This window comes from Phlebotomus papatasi, chromosome 1 (assembly GCF_024763615.1).
Source record: "Phlebotomus papatasi isolate M1 chromosome 1, Ppap_2.1, whole genome shotgun sequence".
NCBI classification, from domain to species: Eukaryota; Metazoa; Arthropoda; class Insecta; order Diptera; family Psychodidae; genus Phlebotomus; species Phlebotomus papatasi.
Window position 1 is genome coordinate 5,714,371 of NC_077222.1, and position 25,280 is coordinate 5,739,650.

The following is a 25,280-nucleotide window of genomic DNA, read 5'->3' on the forward strand; positions in this document are numbered from 1 at the left end:
ACATATTTGTAAAACACCGTTTTCTCTATCAGAACGAGAAAAACGTTTTTTAAGCTATTTTAGAAAAAAACAACACACAAGAGACTAGAAATCGTTTGACCAATACAAACAACAAGCAGCGAGACATGGCAATGACGTTTCTTTTCGCCGTGAGATGAGAAATTGCTTCGGTTTTTGTTACTTTTTACCCCAAGTGGTCGTTTTTAATAAAAGAATTTCTGGAAAAAAGAATCCTTGTAAAATTCTAAAAAAAAAGATAGCGATTTCGTATTTAAAGAATCCAAATTATTTAGGAAATATTTAGCAGTGCACCAATTTTGGAAAATAAATAGGTAAAAAATGATATCTTCTGCAAGGAAAATAGGGCTAAAAATTTTCATATTTTTTATTTTCTAAAATTCCTTGTTCGAATTCTAAGAAACTTACGACACTATAGAAGGTCTATGAAGGCTATCTATGGAAAATAATTTAAGCAGCTATCTTTTTATCTTAAAGGATACTGAATTTTGAAATTTTCGATTTGTGACTTTTTGCCCCAGTCTCCCCTATACCTAAATAATGATCGAGAACTCGGTTCATTTAATTGTATCCTTCTCAAATCTAAAACACTGATATTCTGAGTAAAACAATTTTTTGAACTTGTTTAGAACCGAAAAAATCCGCTTTTGTAGATAATTTCAAACCGTAAGGATGTCTAAACCTGGGATGTTTTTCGCAGGAGTTTTATTAATTTCTAAGCCAATATATATTTTTTGTTAAAAAAAATCGTGAAATTATTTTAAATGATTACTTGAATTATTATCGTGAGATAAAAAATTATGCCATAAAAAAGTCTTGAATTTTTGAGGCTAGACTTGACATAACCTCGAACTTGATTGGTATTTCCAGAAAAATTTCTTAAAGGTTTTAGGGTTTTTTTAGGCTACCTAAATCCTAATCTTCCGTACAAGTAAAAAAATATAGAATCAACTTATTAAGGATTTTCCAAGGTTTAAAGTTAAAAGGTTTAGAAATTTGGTTTTTGCTGTTGATTTACGGTCAGTGGCAAGCGTTTCGTACCTAAAAGGTTTGAAATTTGAGTTCTACTCACGTTCTAACATATAGTTATTTAAAATATTTGGCGTTATTTAATATAAGATGAAGTAATGAATATTTAAAATTATAAACAATTAGAGTAATTTTTTACATTGCTGAAAGTTTGACTACAAAATACGAAAAGTAGCTAAGCAAAGAAGTGAAATTGGAATGTTTTTAATTGTTATACGGCCTTCAGACCTAAAGCTTAGCCATATGGTTTAGCTGGACAAAATTATTTTGCCGTTAATTCGGTTTCGAACGGTTCTTGCTCACCCCTGCTTTAGTGTAACTCGTCGGCTGAAACTTTCGAACTTCCAATGGGTTTTTAGGTAGGTTCTCTCTCTGATAAATCTTTGAATCGGTACGGAAAAAACCTCAACCGGTGAGAGCTCTCAGATCGGGAAGGTTACTACTGAACGGGAGGAATAGGTTTTGTCCGGATGATCAAAATTCCGCAAAGGATGTTCAAATGGATTTTCGAAAAACATTGTAAGTTCGAAAGACTACTTGTTAACACGAGGAACAATTTTCCTTGCAAAAGAGCCCTAAATTCGGAAAAATACTCCGGAAATCTTTGCAAAATTTGCTTTTTTATAAAGGAATATGAAGTAGGGTCGAAGGAACTCTTCTTCGACAGGAAACCCCTATTGACACTTTTGTCAAAATGTTGAAATTTATTTAACCCATTCAGTCAATGTACCAGAAATACTTGAGATAGAACGTTCATATTTTGGGATTAGTTTCCTACAGATTAATAGATGAATTTTTTGAAAAGAAAAAATTTTTATCTCTTATGGGAGCGCGGGGAGCCTCTGTCAAACACACGTCTTAACGGTCACAGAATTTAAATTCTGTGCATTAATTCATTATAAACTCTATTGCTTTAGATAGAGTAACTATCCAAGAAAACAAATTGGCAACCAGAATTCAAATCAGAAAAGAGGAAAGATGCCAATTTTAATAAATTCGACGGGATGTAGTATTTTCCGTCCGCCATTTTGAGCAAAAATTTTGCATGACCTTCCGCGAAGCAAAAAAAAACAATAACAAAATGTATTTTCATCTCTGTCGGACTATTTTTCCCAAGTAATTGAAGAACTAAAGTTACTAAAAATCTATTCCCGACAGCAATTCGAGTATCAGTTGCCCAGGAATATATTATCTAAAATCACTCTATTTGCGTATGATGTATAATACCATGGTAAGGAATGGGTTAATTCATCCAATTCATCTTAGTAATATAATGTTTTTTTATTAGTCTGGATTTTTTCGATAATGGCACCTTTTAGATCAGGAAAATTTCATGAAGTCGAAATTCACATCCCTTTCTTTTTCACATGTTTTGCATATGACTATCTCATTCTTTCGCATACCAAATTCGATTGAGCTAAATTGAATTTGGTGTGATGTTTAAAAGAAGAAGAAGAGTGCAAGAGAACGAAGTAGACATATGCAAAGCATGTGAGAAAGGGATTCGAATTTCGACTTTATGAAATTTTTCTGATCTAAAAGGTGTGCCGGACCTATAAGGATAAATGTTCAAATTTGGTATTCCAAATGGTACAGAGTAGGATGTCAATAGGCCTTGACACGAGTTCTTTAAGTGTCAGTAGATGTTCCTTTCAACCTATCTTTATCCTGGAGTAACAGGGATATGATTTTTTTATCAATCGATCGGCCTATCAGTACTTCATACTAAAAAATAATGTGGAAGTGCCATTTCTTCCAGTACATATACCTTAGGTCGAAAATATCATCTGACCAAAAATCAATTTATAAGAATTTTGACGTCATATCTTTCTCTGAACGTCATCTTCAGTAACATTCCTCGCACACAGAAGAATAATAATAAAGTCTCCAATACCGCTCCACAAAAGAGCAAAAGCCACGGAATTTGCAATTGATTTTGGGCAAAAAAAGATCGTCGTCGTACACTTTTTCTTCAAGTCTCTTATCCATCGTCACGCCATGAATCGGAGGAGGAGGAGGAGGAGGTTGAGAAAGAGCAGTGAAAAAAAGTGGAGAGTAACAAAAAAAATTTATGACAAATAAATATCGGAATTGCAGACAATTTTGCAAAGTAGTCTGAGGGCCAAAAAGATGGAAGAGGAGAAAATAAACTGAGAGAGGCAACGAGAGAGAGGAAAAAAAATGAATCCGGAGTCGATAAAATTTGGGGTAGAATTTCCGGGAATTAAACATACACGGACACAGTCTATCTCACTCAGAACAATTGTGAACACCCACAAGATTCTCATGCCCTCTCTCACTCCAACACTTCCATGGGCAAAGTGTCTCGTCTCGTGAGAGTCTCTCGCAGGGATTTGGGAGAGCAAAAAAGGGCTCCACCGGGAGAAACCCTTCAATTGCTTCTGCGGAGGCTCCTTCATTTTGTGACCAAAATTCCCATGCGCCCCGCAGTTGATTGCTTTTTAGGATGAATTTCCTTTGAGAACTGTGCTTCTAGAGATTTTTTGCCTCTTGACCCCCATCCACAGGCACACCTTCCGGACGGCAAAAAGACAACAGGGAAATGGGCTTTTTTACCTGATGTTCTCGATGGCAGAGCTATACGATTTCCACCTTTTCGCCGTGAACGCCTCACATAGGATCTCGAAGATGTGAATGAGGCACTCGGCATGATGCACCCACTGCTATTAAACCACCAAATATCCCGTCACACAGCACAGGAATCCCAACAAAATTGCCCACGAAATTCCTCAATCCGTCCTAAACAAAGGAGATGAAACTGGTCGCAGCCATTTTAATTGTAGCCCGAAAAAAAAACAACCGCACTCAGGCCACGAGCAAGAATAAGATGGCGCTATGGGATATTCAATGTGCACAAATGAGATGGCACGATATTCAGAGCTCCGGAGAGAGGCACCCTTTTTCAGCGACACCAAAAATCTGTCTCAGGCGCTTTTTATCACACACCCACACACAATTTCACTGGTTTTCCACCATTTCCCCACACACTGGACACTCATTTACACATTAATGCACCTTTTCACCTATTTTTTCACCTCAAATTACTGGGAAAATTGCATAATTTGCAGGCAGACTATCTTTTTTCACTCCCGTCGCGACTGAGCTGCCAAAGAGAAACAGGGTTTGCGTCTGCGCCCGCCGCCTTCTGTCAAAAATACCAAAAATTTCCCGGCGCACACCTCTTTTTCCCCCAAATTTTCCACTTCTCCCCAGAAATCTCCCAAATTCTCTGCACTTTTGCCGAATTTCCACTTCGTAAACTGTCTTTCCAGTTGGAAAATTACAAGAAAATCGTAATAAAAACCGGATTGTATTTCATGCCGCCGCCGTTTATGGCGCTGCATGTCAAACTTCAAAAATAATTTCATCGAAAATTCGATAAACATTCTGCGGTCGCGGTTTTGTTTTTCTTTAGCCCTAATATTTTTTCGCACTATGGAATTGATTTCACCCACAAAATCCGTAGGATCATGTCTTGTGTTGTCCATAATCTACGTGGCTAGCCTCTATGTGTGGAGTTCAAAGGAGAAAAGGTAAAAAAACTGCTTTGTTTTCATAAATGGACAACCCTAACCTCACTTTTTGTCTCTTTGCCAGGGATCATCCAACAACAATCCTCAAGAGATTCCTCAGTGTCTTCCTGGTGATGACAATATCACCACTATTTCTCTACATTTTCTCCTCGCAGAATCTCTTGTCGCGCGTGACACTGTGGGAAGCCATGGGATTCCGCCGGGATGGTGCATATGTGGCCTTTTTCATCCCACTCACCCTTACAGCCTTGCTATTCCTCGGACCTATCTCCATGCAGGTGTACAGTGGTGTGTGGAAACTCTACTTCCGCCCAACATACTGGCTGTCCAGCTTCAGTGACATCCTCTGGCTGCGGAATCACGTTGTGGCTCCCCTTTCGGAGGAATTCACCTTCCGGGCCTGCATGCTGCCTCTGCTGCTGCAATCCTTCACACCAACCGTGGCCATCTTCCTCGTGCCTCTCTTCTTTGCCGTCGCTCACTTTCATCACATCATCGAACGCCTCCGGAATGGGATGGACGTAAAGACAGCTGTAACTATTTCCTGCTTCCAATTTTCCTACACTTACATCTTTGGCATTTACTCAGCCTACCTCTTCACCAAGACTGGCCACTTTATCGCTCCCTTTGTAGCTCATGCCTTCTGCAATCACATGGGCTTTCCCGATCTCGTTGAACTCTCCAGTCAACCCAATCCCAAAAAACGTCTCCTGCAACTTCTCTATGTTGTGGGCCTAGTCTCATGGATTGTCCTCTTGCCCATTGCCACGAAACCCACCATGTACGCCAATCCTCTCTATGACCACTATCTGTGATTCCCAATCACAATCTTCCTGCCCCTAGTCTTTGCTTCTGTAAGATAGTCACCCCTCTTTCTTCCTCAAAGTGAAAAGATATTCGTGTGATCTTTGAAGCGCTTCAATTTTGCCACATTTTTAATGTAATAATTACACTTTTGTAAATATAGTCAAAGTTATTACAAGTATAAAAAACAAAGATAGATTGCGGGGATGGAATGAGGAGGCAGCTTTTGGGATGGATAAATTAGTTCAAATATATTTTATAAATTGCCATTCGATATTAGAAAATTTAGGGATAATTATTGTTGCTTTTTTAATGTTCCTGAATGTATCAGAATATTTCTCAAAGAATTAAGAATAGGCTCCGCCCCTTTAAGAATTTGACAACAGTTAAAACTTTTGAATTCTCACAGATCATTTTATATAGAAAAAATAGGCCACGCCCATTTAAAAATGTATTAAAAAATTAATACGAGGTATAACATGAAATATTTTACTTAAATATTCTACCGTCAGGTTTGTCTGAATAGTTTTTATGCCAAGTGTACTTACGACAATAAAATATAAATATTAAAAAAAAACCAAGGGGTAACTCATTTCAAGAAATTAGAGCCAATCTGGCCAAAGAACGCAGGGGACCTCATAATTTTTTTTAAGGAACTCACGGACGACCTACAGAAAACCAGAAAATCCTTTTTTAAGGAATCCGGGAAACTCATATTTTTGCAGGAAACCCGAGATGCTCATAAATTTTGTAAGGAAACTCGGGGAAATGGGAGCTTGGGCTACTCTGTCAGTTACTAAAGATGCAGTTTTCACGTTTCTCGGGTTTCACGAAGCAGTTTCTTGAGTTTCGCAAAGCAATTGTTCGGTTTCTCAGGTATCATGATGAAATTGTTGGGTTTCTGATATTTCGCGAAGTAATTCTTGGGTTTTCTCAGGTTTTGCGAAGAAATTCTTGGATTTGTCGGGTTTTACGAATCATTTCTCGGGTTTCTCAAAGCAATTCTTGGGTTTTCGGATATCACGATGAAATTCTTGGGTTTTTGAGAATTCTCTAAGCAATTCTTGGGTTTATCAGGTTTCTTGATGCAATTTTTTGGTTTCGCAAAGCAATTCTTGAGTTTCGTGAAGTAATTCTTGGGTTTTCTCAGATTTTGCGAAGAAATTCTTCGATTTGTCGGGTTTTACGAAACAATTCTTGGGTTTCTCGAAGCAATCCTTGGATTTCACCAAGCAATTCTTGGGTTACTCGTGTATCACGATGAAATACTTGGGTTTTTGAGAATTCGCTAAGCAATTCTTGAGTTTTTTTCAAGTTTTGCAAAGCAATTCTTAGGTTTTCTCAGGTTTTGCGAAGCAATTAGTGGGTTTCTCAGGTTTCGTGATGCAATTCTTGGATTTCGCAAAACAATTCTTGGACTTCACGAAGCAATTCTTGGGTTTCTCGAGTTTTACGAAGCAATCTTTAGGTTTTGTAAAGCAATTCTTAGATTTCTCGTGTATCACGATGAAGTTCTTGGGTTTCTGAGATGTCACGAAGCAATTCTTGGATTTATTAGGTTTCGTGATGCAATTCTTGGGTTTCGCAAAGCAATTCTTGTGTTTCTCGGGTATCACGATAAAATTCTTGAGTTTCTGAGATTTTGCGAAGAAATTCTTGGGTTTCGCTAAGAAATTCTTGGGTTTCTCGGGTTTTGCGAATAAATTCTAGGATTTCTCGGGTTTTATGAAGCAATTCTTGGGTTTCTTGGATTTTGCAAAGCGATCCTTGAGTTTCGCAAAGCAATTCTTAGGTTTCTCGGGTATCACGATAAAATTCTTGAGTTTCTTAAAGTTCCCGAAGCAATACTTTAATTTTCTCAGGTTTCGCGAAGCAATTTTTGGGTTTCTCGGGTTTCACGAAGCGGTTTCTTGGGTTTCGCAAAGCAATTCTTCGGTTTCTCAAGTATCACGATAAAATTCTTGGGTTTCTGAGATTTCGCGAAGCAATTCTTGGGTTTTCTCAAGTTTCGCGAAGGAATTCTTGGATCGGGTTTTACGAAGCAGTTACCTTTGTCGGGTTTTACGAAGCAATCCTTGAGTGTGCAATCCTTGGGGCGGATCAATTCTTGAGTTTCTCAAATTTCGCAAAGTGAATTTTAGAGTTCTTGGGTTTCGCAATGATATTATTGGGTTTCTCGGATTTCAGAATGCAATTTTTGAGTCCATAGTGCAATTTTCATGTTTCGCAAAGAAATTTTTTGTGTTTCTCACGTTTCGCTAAGCGTTTTACTGAAATTGACAAAGGTTTCTCAATGAGTTACCCCTTCAAGTTACTCCTCGAAGTATCTTCAAGATTCCTTGGTTATTTTTCACTGATTTTCTGCACAGAAGAGAATTGGGCTTATTTTTCACTGGGCGGATTACTTCGCATTCGCTAATTGCTTTATTTTAGAATTTGTTTAGCCCTTCAAAAAAAATCAAGTAAAAATAAAAATGCCAAAGTTTTTAAGGAGGGCGTGGCCTAAAAAATTACCGATTCGAGTTTATTCAGAAAAGGAGTCCCGATTTTTCCATCTAGTCATTTGCCTAAAAACAGTCCTGTTTTTTACATTTTGAGAATTTTTTGAAATGTTTTAGTATTTTTGTTATACATTTTGAAAAATCTCATATGCAGATATTTTTAGAAAATTCTGCATTATTCTCCTTCAAAAGCTACCTCAAAAATAAATGGACAGACTTTCTTGGAAAAAGTCATGTGAAAACGTCAATGTAATCCCCTTCAAAATATAATAGAGAAATATAATTTTACATTACTTAAACGTATTAATGCTCGATGAACAAAGAAAAATGTGTCTTAAACGTACACTCGATAATAAAAGAGAATAATGTAGTAAAATAATAAATGAATTTACCGAGAAAAAAACAAAGAACTTTTCTTGAGTCAGATCACTGGGAAGCACCAGAATCGGAGGCGCTGGATGATTGATTGAGGAATGCGAGATTGGAGGATTTGAGCCTAGGAGCCGTTGTGGGTGGAATGTTGGCTGGACAGGGACTCATGCATGGTGTCGAAGCATAACTGTTGCTCAAATCGCACTGATCCAACAATCTCAGCAATTCCTCAGCATTTGGACCTCCGCTCATTTGCTGCGTTTTCTCCCCTTTTGCCGCCAAATCCAGCCCCGTTGTCAGATCCCACATCTGAATGGCCCCATTGCAGTGTCCCGACAGGATAAATCTCCTTGGTCTGGAGCCCATCCTCGAAGATCCTTCGCACTCGTGCACGCAGAAGGACGTGATTGTGGTAGAGTCTACAGACTTTATCACACAAACCCGATCCCCATTTGATGCCAAACGCACGTACAGTTGATCCGTGTCCGGGACAACTTTCTGCACAAACACCTGTTCATCATCCTGCTCTCCAAATGGACCGAAATCATTTCCAGCTGCGTAGCTGTAATTGCTGTCGGCTGCTTCCAATGACACAATTTTGAAGGATGCCTCGGGAGTTGAGCCTGGCTGCGTAGAGATCATGCCTCGGAATCGTGTCACACGCCACGTTCGTACGTGATTGTATTCACTGCACACGGAGATCAAGTACTTCTCTGAGAGCGTTACCTGAGGAGAGGGATTGAAATACGGTTCGCATTGAAGGTACATATTATGCAAGATTGGGATCAATTAGGAAGAATTATTGCCTTTACTACCTAGTAAGGCAGGGCACTCAATGGGTCAAGTGGTAGAGCACTCGCTCTATGATGCAAGTGTCCCGGGTTCGAATCCCGATTAGGTCACCAGGATTTTTTCTGGTGTTGAAGGTGTGTTCGAAGATAGAATTTTATTCAGTGAGCTTCACTGCACTTGATTCCACGGGACATGGGACGATGGGACTGACAACCTCATTTCTGTATAAGAAAAAATAATAATGGATGCTCCGAATCCGAACTCCCTTTGCGGGAAGGCCTAAGTTCCTCTGTGGACGGATCTGCGACGGATTAGTATGATCCGTTTAGTCGTTATTAGGTTTAGAGGCCAAACGATTAGAGATATCTACTTGGAACTTTCAGAGGACCCTCGCAATAAGATAACTATTCCAACGATTCCAATCCCTCCAAAGCCGCCTAATTGCTGACGAGATTTTCTACCTGAGAGCTAAATAGACCCCAGCTGGCGGGATTCCCTTCCCGGAACAGGGAGGGAACTGTTCGCGGGTAATTTATATTTCCCACATCTCACTCCAAGCAAGGCCTTTTACTGGCAGTATAGTTTCAATCGGTACCATGGCCTGGTAGCCCTGGTAGTTTTCGAATAGAAGCAACGAGCTCGGTCGCTGCAGAGCAATTAACGGCGATAAGCCTTGGTATCAAATCAATAACATCAATAAGGAAACTTTGAGAGCAAAAACTCAGCTACATAATCAGTCCTTTGCCCCCATAGAAAATGCTCCCTAAGGAAATTTTATCAGGTATACCAAAAGAATTTTCCTCCACAAGTCTCTAAAATTACTTATAGCATTTTGAGTGGAATTGCTCGAGAAATTACCTGCTAAAGAGTGAAAAATTCCCAAATAGATCATAGGGGATTCCATAGGAATTTTATTTTTTCGGAAAACATTGTAACTTCCTAGGGAATTCCAATGGAATTCCTAGAGAAATTTCTGTGCTATTTCCATTGTTCTCTAGGATTTCCCACCGATATTTCGATATTTACGTCAGGGTTTTTCTCCCTAAAATCCCCGTTGATTTCAACAACGAGAACTAGGGTGGAAGCTCTGGAAAAATTACCCCGTTAAGGTGTTGACATTTTCCAAAGAGATCCCTTTGAATTCTCTTGGAAAATTTTCCTTAAAAATTCAAGAGGGGAAAATTTTATGGGAAAGTTTCTACCGGCATTTTTGGGGGATTTAAAGGTGAAATTTCCTCTTAGTGATTGAGAAAATTCCCTGGCCACTCCTAGAGGATTCCTCCAAATTTTCCGAGGAAAAGTCTCCGAATTTTCTAGACTATTCTCGGAGAATTCCATGGAAATCGAAGAGAAAATTCTCACCGGAAGGGGAAAATTCTGTAAAAGTTAAGCTTATACTTCTGGCGAGATAGTTTTCCGTTTCAAAGCATAAAACTACTGAATTCAAGCAGCCATGTAAGGTCGGACCATACATACAAGTCATCAACTGAGTAACAAAAAGGAAAAGGTAAAAAATTGAAGAGGGCTAAAAGATAAAGAAAATACAAAGATGAGTAATAAAAGAAAAAAATCAAAATGAAAGAAAAAATGTGGGTTTTTTTTAATGGTTTTTCTCAGAGATTTTCCTGAGAATTATCATCAAGTATTTTCGACCTTCCCGGAAGGGTTCGCAGGGATTTTTTTGGGAAAAGTCCCCTAGTTTTTCCAACCCCTGACTTTTTCAGGTTCACGGGTATAGCACTGGATAAAATCTCTCAGTTTTCCTCACCATATTCTCGGGAAGTTCCCTGGGATTTCCTTAAGATAAATCCCCGCTTTCCTATGCCACATTACCGGGGATTTGTCAAGGATTGCCTGAGGGATCTTCTCCCTCGAGGTGGGGAAGATTCCCTAGGAAGTTGCGTTAGGCCGGCTTCAGACTAGAGGTTTAGCCCAGTTCCCAATGTCTCAAAATCTTAAATTGCAAGCAATTTTATTGCTTTTTGAGAGCCTAATTGGTCATGTGTCCTTAATAATCCAATCCTAAGTTAAATTTTTCCAAAAAATCGTAATTGATAAGAAATTAGATCAGTTAAGCCATTTGGCTAAGCCTTAAGTCTGAAGCCCATATTACAAAGCCAATGTTTGGTACTTGGCCTCCCCGTACTTTTCCCTACGTACCCGTTGGAGAATTTTCGGTGAGGAAGTGATGACACTTCTTGGGGATTTTCCTATGGAATGGCGCAGATTTTTTTTAAAGGGGTCATTATACCTTCCGTCGAAATTTTCTCAAAAATCTAGCCTGACGAAAAATTCGACCAGTTAAGCCTTATACGGGCCTAGACCTAAAGCTCAACCACATGTATTAAATTCACTAATTCCTTAGGGGGAAGTGGGGCACCTTTGAAAGTGGGGCACCTTTGAAATTGGGATTTTTCACCTATTTAAAAATAAAATTGAGCCTTATCGTGATATGATTTAGCTGCACAAACACATTGAAAAGCTAAATTACATTATAATATGGCTCAGTTCTACTTAAACATAGGAGAAAAATCCCAATTTCAAAGGTGCCCCACTTTCAAAGGTGCCCCACTTCCCCCTATCAGTCAGATTTTTGGAAATTTTTCAATTGGGATTGGATTTATTAAAGTCAAATGATTTATCAGATTCTGATAAAGATTTTGGGAAATTCTGGAACTGGGCTAAACCTGTAATCTGATGACCGTATTATAACGATTTTTTGCATTTTTTGATATCTAAGGTTTGAAACGGTCTAGAGAACGTATTTCTTAATCGATTTGGACAAATTTGGTGTTGTAGGAAAGGTCTTGGAATCCTTAACTCTCTTAACCCTCTTAACAGTCTTTTTAGAAGATATAAACCTATTAATAATTTTAGTCGAATATCAATTGTCTTTCGATTTTACACCGGATGATTAAGGGATTAATCTACTCCCTGTAAAAAAAAATAGATAGCTTCCTCTTACCTTAGTAACAGCACTCTGATGGACAGTGAAGGTCTGAAAGAGCTGAGGACCATGTCCTACAGTCTCCGGATGCTGCACGATCACTCGAACTGATCCTGATTTTGTCCCATACGCAATCTCAATCCAATTGCCACATAAACCTGTGAAAAATTTCCCATCAAAGGTGTTCGTTAAGATAAAATAGCAATCTTTCATTTTCTTCTTTTTGGCACATCCTCTTTCTGGAGAGTGATAATCATGCCAGCACCTCGAAATCATCCATAAGGACAACAAAAAAGAGAGATGCATCACCCTAAATTTGCAGAAAACGAGTTCAAACGCTCAGGCCAAAAAACTTTAGCAGTGTCTCTTGTTTTTTTTCTTACTCAACAACGTAATAAAGCGCACAAAGAATAAATTTGGCTCGTGGTAAAAGCCTCAAGAAAACTCCCATGTATTTCTTTTGGGAATTAGCGTGAAAAGTAAAGAAACGAAAAAAAAGAGAGAAAGAGATTAAAAATGCTCTGTAAAATTACCTTCTCTTCCCCTATCCGGTGCTGGCATGCAAAATGACAATTTTTATTAACTTTCTTTTGGGAGATTTTGGTCTTATAGAGGGACTGTTTTTCTACCTCAAGAGGAGGCCTTTTTAGGACTTCATCAGGATACACCAATTGGCTCGAGATAGACACAAAAATTCAAATAAATTGGTCAAAATCTTACTTGTTGTCTTTGGTGTGAGATAGACTGAAATCGCTGTGATATGGTCATTTGCCGGATCCTTGTAGAGTTCCGTCACTAAAAGATCATTGTCCTTCATCCTGAGTGGAAATTTCTGCATATCTGGAAGGAAATTTGGCGTGACAATAACCCATCCCCTATTCTGACCGGAGAGAGAATTCCTTACCGATATAGTAGATTGATCCATTGTTGCATCCCAACAAAAGGAAGGATCCTGCTGTGTCGAAGGAGAGTATGGGCACGAGATCCTGTATCTGCCAATGCTGAGTCATTGCGTGCCAGACTCCAATTTTCCCGGAAGATGACAGCGCAACAAGCTGACTTCCGATGAAAAAGAGATACTCAACACGTACCTTGAGATTAAACGTTCCCACTTCAGTCTTAGCCCCATCTTCAGAAATTCCCCAGAGTCTAATCTGCGACCCATAGCTAATGGCCACCATTTTGCTCTGGGTCTGCTCTCCGGATGTCGTAATGTTGACTTTGGCATTAATGGCAATCCTCTCGATTGCTGACTCAATGTACGGCGACGTGAAGACCAATTGCCACCCAGAAGAATCTTTGAGCCTGAACCCAGTGAAAAGATTTTCTTTTTATGGTAAATCGAAATTCAAAATTACAAGAGGGAGTGGACGTTCCATCAAATGAAGTAGGGGAGACTGGGGGACATGTAAACATTTTCGATAGATGCGAATTTGAAGTGATTTTCCAAGAAGACAGTGATTTTTTGGAAAATCTTTCTGGACTCTGTAATGCGGATGCTGGAAAACAATTGAGTTTTCCATAAAAATAAAATTTGCGTCACTGTGCACTTTTCTATTTTCACAAAATACCTGGGGTAGAAGTTAACACTTTCTGGGGAGGATGTAAACACTTTTTTTCCACCCTTCAAATTAATTTTGCACCACTTTGAAATATTTTAATTACTTAAGAGATATACAAAGACTGTATATTTTTCAAAAAATCCCTACACTTTTAACCAGGGGCATGACATTACCTATGTTTCCCATATGTTTGTTTAAATAAAGACCAAGTGCCTCAGCATGAACGACCTAAGTTGTGTGCAAAATAACACACGCAGACCAATCGCAAAATGGTTTAGATTGCGCTTAAAAATACGCACAACTCAATCTCAAAACGGTTAAGAACGCGTTTAAGAATACGCACAGCTCAATCGTAAAACGGATAAGAATGCGCTTAAAGACATGCTGAGCTCAATCATAAAACAGTTCAGATTGCGCTTAAAAACACGTCCATCTCATTCGTAAAACGGTTAAGAAAACAATTAAAAACACACAGCACAATCATAAGACGGTAGAGATTTCAACTGTTTTATGATTGAGCTGTGCGTGTTTTCAAGCGCCATATTAACCGTTTTATGATTAAGCTGTGCGTATTTTAACGCAATCTTAACTGTTTTATGTTTCAGCTGCGCGTGTTTATAAGCGCAATCTTAACCATTTTACGATTGATCTGTTCATGTTTTAAGCGCAATATGAACCATTTAACATATCATCTCCTCAAAATGAAACTGTTCCAACTGCATTTAATTTGTATCAGCATTTGTTGATAATGGCGCATCATGAAGCGTCGTTTGCTACGATTGCAGATACAAAAAAAATGCAGTTAGAACAGTTTCATTTTGAGGAGACGATATGTGCTTTGTGTGGTTTTAAGCGCATTCTCTTAATCATTTTATGATTGACTTGTGCGTGTTTTTAAGCGCAAACTTAACCATGTTATGATTGAGGTATTCGTGTTTTTAAGCCCAATCTTAACCGTTTTACGTGAGTGCTGTGGGTGTTTTTAAGCGCATTATTAATCGTTTTATGATTCAGCTGTGCGTGTTTTTAAGTGTTCCTAAAATCATTTCCTGTTCTTTCAGAACATTATTAATATGTTATTAAAATGGAAATTAAAAAGTCTTTTGAAAAATTAGCGAAAAGTTCTATCTAGTAAATTAAAATATTTAGCAAGACTAGTACTCTTTTGAATCTCCTTTAGCAGCTTTTTAAAACTTATAAGCGTTAAATGGTCCTACACTCTCTGTATAAAGAAGTTTGCTTTCAGATGTCGAATTTCAAAATTTTCTATAGGTACAGAAATTAGGCTCCAGAAATAAAGTACGCAATACATTACTTTTTACCGTTTTTGCATATGCATTTTACAGATGGAACTAATGAATTCGAAAAAATATTGTTGGCTTCGAATTTGTGAATGTAGCTGATGTGTGCATCAAGTAATGTAGTAAAGGGATATTTTTATATAATTGGATTACAAACTTAAAATGTCTTCTTTACAGCAATAGAAATTATATAAATTTTAATTTTACAAAATTTTTCTTAGAATAAAACTTTAATTTCTTTTATTAATGCGAATTTTTTAAATATTCTAACCATTTATTGCAGAACTCTGGCCAAAAAGTACTGCTTGTTAATGAATTTCTATTAAATAATTTAATATTTAATCTTTTTGTTTGAACTACTTTTACTCCGCCCGATATTTGTTCTACGGCCGATTTATTCAAAAGAAAGCCCTTGCGGGTATGCAAATTTTTTCGATGCATAATGCCATTTCGCGCGTTTTTTTCAGTCCCGAAAATGTGCATATAATCCCGGGATCTAGTGTAGAGTAGACCGAATTCAAAATTTTCCAAGAGGGAGTGGACGTTGCAACAGGACTTGGTTGACATTTCATAAGAATCTCATCTAAAAAGTGAATTTCCTGTAATATTTCAAGGGGACATACCTGTAGCAGGTGACAAAGTGAGCATAGGCTACTGAGATCCAGTTGAGATGAGCCTTGATGATCTGCACACGCATCGGATCCATCCATCCTGACATTTGATTGGCACTAAACACAAGCCCCACATCGCTCCTGATGGTCTTGGTGAGATCAGCCGAGGAGTTCCGGGAGTGCCTGAGATCCAGAGAGGCAGTCCTTGAGTGACTGGCTGCCCATGATTGTCCATTTCTCATCCGGAGATCCAATGAAGAGTTCCTCGAGTGACTGGGTAAGCGAGCTCCATTGCTCACATTCGCAGTTCCACTCGTTCCCTGATACTCAGGCACCCTCACCATGGAGCCTGGTCGAGCTGTAGAGACTCCAGGAGTCGCAGGAGACGCAGTGGCTTCTGTTTTCGCAGGGTTCTTTGCCAGAGACGACGTTGAGGTGGAAACTGGAGGAGTAAAGTCCTGAATTGGAATACTCGGAGCCGGAAGATACCCATAGAAGAGCAAATCTCCACATGACGAATGCCCCAAATCTTCACAGAGCATCAATCTCTTGACAAGTGGCGAGATATTGTAGTACTCAGCTTCATGCCTTAGCATCCTAATATCATGATTTCGGATATCAACTTCCCTGGTCCTCAAGTAATTCAGGACAAAGCCAAAGAGACTGGGATCCCTATCGATAAAAATTGCTCCCGTATCATCCCTCAAACTGGCTATTCTGCCACTAAGCAGGGCCGTGAAGAATGTATCAGGGATCCAGGTGAGTGTCTGCCGAGATGTTGCGAACCTGAAATTTGGAAAAAAATTGGGGAAATAGGTCAGAAAATGCATAAAATTTACCAAGTAGCGCCCCCATTTTTTGCTTACTTTGTTCCACCAACATTCAGATGCACTATATCACCACTAAACACGTATGACATTTTCATAATCACTACTGATACCCTCACAATTTTCCGTGAACTCCTTTAGCACCTGTAGCAGGTGTTTTAGGGAGAAAATTCCCTAATTTTAGCCATTTTTTCACAGAGCTACAAAATAAATGGTGAATTTTTCAGAGAAAACTGACACGACATAAGCCGAAGATTTCCGAAGTTTGACATTGATTTTCGGATGCTTTCGGCTCTTTCCCCGAATGGCGGGGAAAAAGGTAAACAATAACGTAAACAAGCCAGTGATAAGCCTAGATCAGCTTATAGAGGTGTGATTCCTTCGTTGCAAATTCGGATTATGGCAAACTTGAACGATATTCATAAATAATGCAAATTTCATTTAAATTTTATGTAACTTATTATCGCTATTAATAATGGAAATTGGATGAGAAATGTATAAAAGTACCTGAAAATCTTTAAAGTCGATTATCTCGGAAACTATAAGAGATAGAGGCCTCAAACTTTACGTCCATTTAGAGCCTGTTTTAGGCTTGATATGTGCAAAATTTAATTTGAAAATGAAAAAAGTTGGATGAGAAATGCATAAAAGTGTCTGGAAATATTTAAAGTAGATTATCTCGGAAACTATAAGAGATAGAGGCCTCAAACTTTACGTCCATTAGAGCCTCTTTCAGGCTTGATATGTGCAAAATTTCACTTTAAAATGTAAAAAGTTGGATGAGAAATGCATAAAAGTGTCTGAAAATCTTTAAAGTCGATTATCTCGGAAACTATGAGAAATAGAGACCTCAAACTTTACGTCCATTTAGAGCCTCTTTCAGGCTTGATATGTGCAAAATTTAACTTGAAAATGAATAAAATTGGATAAGAAATGCATAAAAGTGTCTGGAAATATTTAAAGTAGATTATCTCGGAAACTATGAGAGATAGAGCACTCAAACTTTACGTCCATTTAGAGCCTCTTTCAGGCTTGATATGTGCAAAATTTCACTTGAAAATGAATAAAATTGGATAAAAAATGCATAAAAGTGTCTGGAAATCGCCCCGTGAAAATCAGCGAAACAATTCGCCCCTCACGAAAATTCGCGAAAAAATTCGCGCTTCGCGAAAATCAACGAAGAATTTCACGCCCCGTGAAAATCCGCAAAAAATTTCACGCCCCGCGAAAATCCGCGAAAAATTACGCACACGAAAATTCGCGAAAACATTACACTCTTCGCGAAAGTTCGCCAAAAAATTCGCGAACCGCGAAAATCCGCGAGAAAATTCGCGCCTCTCGAAGAACCGCGAAAGACATCGCGGATCGTGAATTGTATATGCCACATTTCAAATCTTCGGATATAGACTCAGAAAAGGAGAGTGAGAGAGTGCTATATATATGAGGAAAGCTTGTCCGACGCCGCTTCTCCCGCTTTTTTCCCGCCTGACGCTAATAGCAAATTTTCTTAAAAATGAAATCTAACCCATTCAGTCAATGTACCAGAAATACTTGAGATAGAATGTTCATATTTTGGGATTAGTTTCCTACAGATTAGTAGATGAATTTTTTGAAAAGAAAAATTTTTTATCTCATATGGGGGCGCGGGGAGCCTCTGTCAAACACACGTCTCAACGGTCACTGAATTTAAATTCTGTGCATTAATTCATTACAAACTCTATCGCTTTAGATACAATACAGTGCTGTCTCTCTATATGCACACTCTCTATATGCACGGCTTTTGTGTCGGTTGCATTCAAAATCAATTTGTTTACATTTTGAAAAAGTAATAAAGAAATTTTCTTGGTAACTAATTTTTTTTTTGTTTTTAATTTTCTTAATTTTATTTTTTCTGTCTCATATTATATTTAAAATAACACGGGAAATTCTAGAACCCAATAGGGATAAGCGGTTGAAAATGAATGAATGAATGAATTCTAGAACAATAAAAAATTATAATTTATTAAAAGAAAGAAAAAAAACCGTTGGGAATTTCAAAAAAAAGTTGTGCATATTCAGAGAGAGAACTGTCAAAAAAAGTACCCAAACTGTGCATATAACGAGACAGCACTGTAGAGTAACGAGTAACTATCCAAGAACACCAATTGGCAACTAGAATTCAAATCAGGAAAGAGGAAAGGGGCCAATTTTAATAAATTTTCCGTCCTCCATTTTGAGCAAAAATTTTGCATGACCTTCCGCGAAGCAAGAAAATAATAACAAAATATATTTTCATCTTTCTCTGACTATTTTTGTCAAGTAACTGAATAACTAACGTTACTAAAAATCCATTCCCGACAGCAATTCAGATAAAAATTGCGCAGAAATAAATCAACAAAAATCACTCAATTTGCGTATGATGTATAATACAATGGTAAGGAATGGGTTAAGGTGAAATATCTCGAGAACCGTTCGACGAATGTCTTAATTTCTTTTTTTAAATTGGTCTAAATTTTCTGGGCTACAAGATAAACTTAAAAAATTCAAAATCGCATGCTTAGATTTCGAGATAAACTACAAAACGTGATTTTTAACCGGTTTTTCATAAAACTAATAGCACAGAAATCGTCGTACGCGCGCGTAGATATATTTAAAAAAAAATTATGAAGATATCTCTATCCAAACCAGAGATATTGCGTACTACGGATGGCCGGACGGCAGCCGGACCCGAAATTGCCGGCTTATGATTTTCGGCATCAGGGATGTTCAAAACATATACCCTGTGAATTTCAGCTCGATCGGAGCACTTTGAGAAAATCCGCGGATTACAATAGGTGTGATTATAAGGAAACACACCTAAAATGATTAGAAGGAATCACACCTAAAATATGCATACTGAGAATTTCCTGGAAATTGACGAGAAAATCCACAAATTTGTGGGATTTTTCACAGTAAAAGTAAGGCAGAGGGTGAATTAGTTTACCTCGTAAATATAACGTACAATTTTTCAGGAGAATTTCTTCAAAATCATCGTCAAATTCCCTGAATATCCATTGGCGGGAAAAGTGAAACTTGAAGTCTTTGACCTCTCCAAGAAGATATCCTTGGATTTTCCTCCGGATGATGGAGAAACTGCCCAAGCTTATGTCAAACGTCTGGAGATGCACCTAGAAGGCAATTTCTGCGATGACTCCAGTGAGACTGATGATATTATGAGCGGGGTTGCACGTTTTGAGGAGATGTTCAATCAATTGGATTTCCTTGAGAAATCCGGGAATGTCGTTGAAATGTCCAGTGACTGCACAAAGATCAGAGTGTCTGGGATGTCTGGGAATGAGCAGCACTTCCTAGAATTCGCAGTTTCCGACAGAGCTCAAGTGAAAGTAACAGATCACAGCCTTCCCGCGCTTCCTGGTGAGATGTTCTGGAAGATTGGCACGATTGAGTCCCACATGGCTAGCTTCCAGTCATTCCTAGGCCAACTGGTGGAGTTCTACGACAACATGCACACAATCGACGAGCTGTGCTTTGTCGTTGGACCCCCGGAAATCACCACAAAAACCACTCACAGAATCATAAAATTCAGCGAAAAAATCTTCCTCAAAATCTCCATTGATCCCCTGATTCCTTCCCAAATCAGCCTGAATTTTATCGGACCCATTGCCAAAGTGGAACCCCTGAGGGAGATTTACAATGAAAAAATCGCTGACTGGGACTCCGAAATGGACGTTCACAAAAATCTCCTGAGAATGTACGACATGATTTATTTCCCAATGAAAGAAAATGATGTCGAAACTCCCTGCAACATCTGCTTTGACTACCTCCAGGGCAGCAGCATACCCATTATCAGCTGTGACAATACCAAATGCAACGTAATCTTCCACCTTCAGTGCCTCAAAAATTATTTTGTTACCCTCCGAAGCAGCAAAACAATGTTCACCCTGGCGATGGGCCAATGCCCATTCTGCCGGGAGAAACTTACAACATTCCTCCAATTGGAAGCTGATGAAAATAATTGATTGAAGAAATACATAAATTTTATATTATAAATTCATTTTTATAGATACAGACATCAATCTCTTAAATATATTTAAAGTTTCAGCACAATACTTCGCTGAGTTAGTCCAAAGAAGGATCGTGGCCTGAGATTCTTTTTCTCAGCCACAAATTGCCAACCCAGATGCCTCTGGCACCGAGCACAAACCGTAATCTTCCATGCATAGCCAGGGAACCAGCTGAACTGGGTTGATTTTGAGCGTTCCACAGTCACAGAATCCTCTTCCACTCCAAACAGCGTCACTGTGTCATGAATATAGCCCCCGGGATTGCAGTAACTGGCCAGAACGCCATCCTTGGACATTGCAAACACCTCACTGAACTTTGCCACCTTCTGCTGACACTCTCCGCAGTGATAGTAGTAAGGCTTCAAAGGCAAAAATTAAACAGAAAATTGATTTTCGCTCCCACAGCGCTCCTAGTGTTCGTCACAGGAACTCCCCATGTTCTCGAAAGTTTACACATTTTTTTAAAAGACGATCAAGCTTCATTTAATTAAAACCAAAGAACAAGAACCCTCGAGTAATTATCTTGCTAAAGAGCGAATATTTTAAAGGGGCAACTCATAAAACAAAAATGCGTTACATGATTTTTTATTTCTAGAAACATGAAGTTTTTCATCTTTTTTATGTTTCTGTATTTCTAAAAATATTTTCTATTTTTCCATAAAAAATCTTTCTCTTGTTAACTCTTTCGTCTCCTTTGGGACACTGGGTACCCATGGAAACAATTTTTTTAGACTATCTAGAATCGATAAAAATCCGATTCTTCTGGATAATTACAAACTATAAGGATGTCCAAATCTAGGATATTTTTTGCAGGATCCTAATTAACTCCTGAGCTTAGATATTTTTGTTCAAAAATCGTGAATTTTCGATTTTCTGCTTCCTTGGAGATATTGTGACTTTTTTGATATTTCTAGACCAGAATAAGGAAAAATCTCTCGGGGCCAATAAGTATGATAACTAACAATTACAGATTACATGAATTCGAAAAAACAATTTTTTCTTAAATTTTCAAAAAACTTGTTCAAACTTTATGGGTACTCTCGTCCCCAAAAATCTAAAGGTCAAATGCAAGGTTATCCCGCCAATGCCCGTCATTTGCTTTTTGACACCAACCTTGTAACAAAATTTCAAGCGGGAGTGACATTTTTGCCAATATGGCCGAGAATTTTGACATTTGGCATCGCGGGAGATTGCTTTCAGGGAAGTTTTTCCTATTCTTCCTGATTTTGGTGAATTCTGATTGTCCAAGAAGTGTCTTTTACGCTTTTGAGAAAGCTTAATGTGTCTACAATAACATCGTGTTGAAAGAAATGTGTTTTAAAGTGTTATGTGCAAAATATTATGAGGAATCTGTTGGCAAGCAGGAGCTGGGTGTCTTTTTTAACACTTCCTGGACATCCCACAAGATACTGGCTAATAATTCACCTTGTTTTAGTTATCAACATCGTACAGAAGTCTTTTGACACGCACAAATAGTTTACAAAATCGATAATATTGGCTTTGGGAAAATTGAAGTTTGTATCCTTTGCGTTCTTTTGGGGACGAGAGTACCCATGAATTTTCCAATTTTCCAGAGGCGGAGAAAATTCTTTCTCTGTAAAAGTATCATATTTAACCACTAAAAGGTATAATAAAGTGAGTTTTACTGAAATTCGTTCGCTGGATATGTTGTGGTCCGGAAAGAGTTAAGTAAACAATTTAATATTTCTTGAAAGAGTTTTCGAATTAATAGAAGTGTATTCTTGTACTGCTTCTCACTCCTAGAGTCGTTTTCGAGTTTTTTGGATCGATTTCCGCGGTTCTAGTAACATCCCGTATTTCTTGAAAAGACGTTTTCACGTTCCTGCGTTTTGCATTCATTTTCGTATTTTTTTTGGATATTACATTTTCGATTTTACGAAAGTATACCTAGTTTCTAACAAATTTATTCAACTTTCAGAAATGTTTTCGTATTTCTTCGACTCGTTTTTGCACTTATATGAACGTTTTTGAATTTACATTTTAGTGTTTCCAAGTATCAAAAAAAAATGCTTCATCGTGTTTAGCTCGTTTTGGGAGTCTCTGTAATACGGGCTACGGACCTAAGACTTAGTAATATGGCTTCACTGCTCTAATTTTTCAACAATCAAGAATTTTTGAAAAAAAAATTAACTTAGGATTGGATTATTGAGGACAAATTACCTCTTAAATTCTGAAAAAGCAATAAGATTGGTTGGTATTTAGGATTTTGAGACCGTCGGGAGTCTAGTATGAAGATCGCTTAACCCAAAAGAAAATTTAGATTCTGAGAATAACAGTTTTTTTTTGGACTATTTCTAATCGACAAAGTCCATTCTTGTGGTTCAAAATAAACCATAAGGATGTCCATATCTAGGAATTTTTTCTTGCAGAAGCCTTATTAATTCCTTAACTAAATTATTTATGATAAAAAAAATCCTGAATTTGGCTCGCTGTTATTTTTTACATAAAAAATAACAATGTCTCTCGAAAGCGTTTTTGCAATTCTAAAATGATTACGTGTTTCTTCGATGGATGTGTTCGTCTCCAAGAAATTTCTTTTTATAATTTTAAAAACCTTTCCATGATCCTAATGGTTTCTACACTCTGGAGGAATTTATGTCCCTATTAAAGAATTTTTCCTACACAAGTGTAGGGAATTTGCTTCAATATGGATATAAATTTGTTTAGTATGTAGAGGGGAATAAAAATATTTTCAAGTTTGGAGAACATTTTTGTATATTTGGATGGATTTTTGCATTTATAAAAATATTTCAGTATTTCTTTTTTTTTTTCTTGAAAGCATTTTTACGATTTCAGAAAGTGTTCTGTGTTTTTTGGATGTTTCACAAACGAAATCGTGTTTTTCAAAAAAGTTCATGGGTTTCTAGATGTGTTTTTGAGTTCGAAAAAAAATGCTTCAATGCTTTCTAAATGTGTTCCCGCCTCTATAAAATCATTTTTGTGTCTGTTTTTGCGTTTTTGTGATTCTAGGTTTCTAGAAATGATTCTGAGTTTCTTGCATGTTCAATAAATCCGTTTTAGACTTAAACAAATAGTGTTTTTTTAAATGAATTTCTACATTTATAAAAAAAAAATTCCGTGTTTCTTAAAAGCGTTTCTGGATATTATAAATTGTTCAGTGATTCCTGAATTTTCCACGAGTGTAAAGTGTTTAAAAGGTTGTGTTTCTAAATTTGTTCTGAATTAAAAAAAACGTCATAAATTGTTTCCTCGCTAGTAGAAAGCGTTTCGGAATTTTAGAAATGATTCCGTTCTTCTAAAATTAGTTTTCGTGTCCTCAGAAACGTTCACGGGCTCTTAGAATTTTTTCCGAGTTTATTAAATGCATTCCCGGATTTCTGAATGTTTCATTGTTTCTTGTATTAGCTTCAAAGTTTCAAGAAACCTTTCTGGTTTGTGTTTCTGACAAAATGGTTTGTGTTTCCCGTGTTTCCTCAATGAGAAAAGCGATATAGCCCGTTTAGCGGAACCCAAGAAACCAGAATCCCTTGTCAGTGAAATATTGGAATGAATGACCCCTTTGGAATGATCAAGAAAACTTTCAGTACTCACATCATTAAGCTTTTCAGCAATGATCTGCATCCTCACTTCCACGAAATTCGTGGCGAAGATCTTTTCCCTGTCCGCCTGCTCCAGAGGAAGATTCTTAGCCGACCAGAATGAGCAGACAATGGGATCAATTGGCATATTTTCTGTTCAAAAATTAGAAGATCAGAAAAGGTTTCAATTTTAGACAAAAAGGGGAATTACCAATTTTGTGGGATGCCACAAAGTGCTTAATCTTCATCATGACCTTTCCAATGTCATACTGCTCGTAGACAAAGAGTGGCCAGACGCGAGCATGAGAGTACAAGAGTTTAACGCGCTTTGATTTGGGCAGAAATTTATGCAAACTCCCCCGGAAGTGACCACTGAGAGGATCTCCCAGGGACAATTCTGGCAGAATCTCCACTTCAACCTCCCGGACATCGCCCAGAAAGACTGGCTGAGTGGATGTATCTGTGCAAACCCTGAATCTCTGATGAGCTCTCAGCTTCGCCCTCAGATCGGACTTCCACAGCGGATTTCTCACATTTCGCTCGTACATCTGACACGTCACGCCAAACTGTTCATTGCCGACTGGCGGGAAGACCAGGCCAACTGAGTGTCCTCCACTCTGAGCCGTCAGATGAAAAGCCTGGCTTGTTGACAGGATAACTGGGAGGATTTCCCCGGGAAAGATGACAGTATGATGGGGACAAATGTGAATTTTGTACCTCTTTCCCGGCTCATAGAACTCCACACCGGACACAGATTCCATTCTGCCCAGGTATGAGTGATTTGTAGGTAGTTCTGTGTCAAAATTCTGGGGTTGATTGTTGCTGGTACTTGCTCCATCTGAATTCTCACTCTCTTCATTTGGCGGGGTTGTCAATTGCACTTCCTGAAACACAAAATTCCTAACAAACAATCCCCTCAAACCCCCAAAATCTGCCCACGAACCTCCTCACTTCCAGAACTGAAGGGACGATTGAATCCCCGGAATTCCCGGAAAAACCACGAAGCATCCCTAATGCGCACGATATTGAAATGCCTGAGACCAGCAAATCTACTACTGGATGATTCTTCTGTCTCCCGGGCATCATCTTCATCCACTTTAAAGAGATTTTCCGATAAAATTTTCCCCCACGAAGAAAAAATAGAACGCAAAAACTTACTTGAAGAGTCTGAAAACATCTCAACAACCTCTTCCCAGTCAGCTTCTTCACCCTGACCGTTTTCCTCCGGATCCATGCTTTGACCGACGAGGACTTTTCACTAGATTTTCAGTGACTTTCAATAGGAAAATTTAACTTTTCTCTGCACTCTTTCACCAAAACACTCGAAAGAAAAACAAAAATACCCCTTCGGTGGTGAAT

The 25,280-nt window shown here is 38.2% G+C and overlaps 5 protein-coding genes across 5 annotated transcripts in view; 2 read left to right on the top strand and 3 right to left on the bottom strand.

Moving 5' to 3' along the window:
• Positions 1 to 4,395, bottom strand: part of LOC129798578 (F-box only protein 11) — a 32,839-nt gene extending 28,444 nt beyond the window's left edge. Inside the window, exon 1 of the mRNA XM_055841798.1 lies at positions 3,625 to 4,395. Within this exon, the coding sequence (XP_055697773.1) occupies positions 3,625 to 3,718 (94 nt within the window). The 5' untranslated portion in view covers positions 3,719 to 4,395. The remainder of the gene's footprint in view (positions 1 to 3,624) is intronic.
• Positions 4,396 to 4,433: 38 nt separating this feature from the next.
• LOC129798592 (CAAX prenyl protease 2) lies at positions 4,434 to 5,982 on the top strand. The gene is made up of 2 exons (XM_055841811.1): positions 4,434 to 4,601; positions 4,666 to 5,982. Exons 1-2 carry the CDS (start codon positions 4,504 to 4,506, stop codon positions 5,414 to 5,416), a joined length of 849 nt encoding a protein of 282 aa, XP_055697786.1. The 5' UTR covers positions 4,434 to 4,503; the 3' UTR covers positions 5,417 to 5,982.
• Positions 5,502 to 16,586, bottom strand: LOC129798580 (BTB/POZ domain-containing protein KCTD3). The gene is made up of 6 exons (XM_055841799.1): positions 16,358 to 16,586; positions 15,504 to 16,277; positions 12,922 to 13,322; positions 12,738 to 12,857; positions 12,036 to 12,175; positions 5,502 to 9,004 (listed from the first exon to the last, which is right to left on the bottom strand). The coding sequence occupies exons 1-6, from the start codon at positions 16,414 to 16,416 to the stop codon at positions 8,333 to 8,335; spliced, it is 2,166 nt and encodes a 721-aa protein (XP_055697774.1). The 5' UTR covers positions 16,417 to 16,586; the 3' UTR covers positions 5,502 to 8,332.
• Positions 16,587 to 18,854: 2,268 nt separating this feature from the next.
• On the top strand, positions 18,855 to 20,367 carry LOC129798588 (E3 ubiquitin-protein ligase FANCL). Its single transcript, XM_055841808.1, has 2 exons — positions 18,855 to 19,254; positions 19,309 to 20,367. Exons 1-2 carry the CDS (start codon positions 19,186 to 19,188, stop codon positions 20,314 to 20,316), a joined length of 1,077 nt encoding a protein of 358 aa, XP_055697783.1. The 5' UTR covers positions 18,855 to 19,185; the 3' UTR covers positions 20,317 to 20,367.
• LOC129798584 (protein cereblon) lies at positions 20,317 to 25,279 on the bottom strand. The gene is made up of 5 exons (XM_055841804.1): positions 25,080 to 25,279; positions 24,865 to 25,016; positions 24,133 to 24,805; positions 23,935 to 24,074; positions 20,317 to 20,720 (listed from the first exon to the last, which is right to left on the bottom strand). Exons 1-5 carry the CDS (start codon positions 25,153 to 25,155, stop codon positions 20,388 to 20,390), a joined length of 1,374 nt encoding a protein of 457 aa, XP_055697779.1. The 5' UTR covers positions 25,156 to 25,279; the 3' UTR covers positions 20,317 to 20,387.
• Position 25,280: the final 1 nt, after the last annotated feature.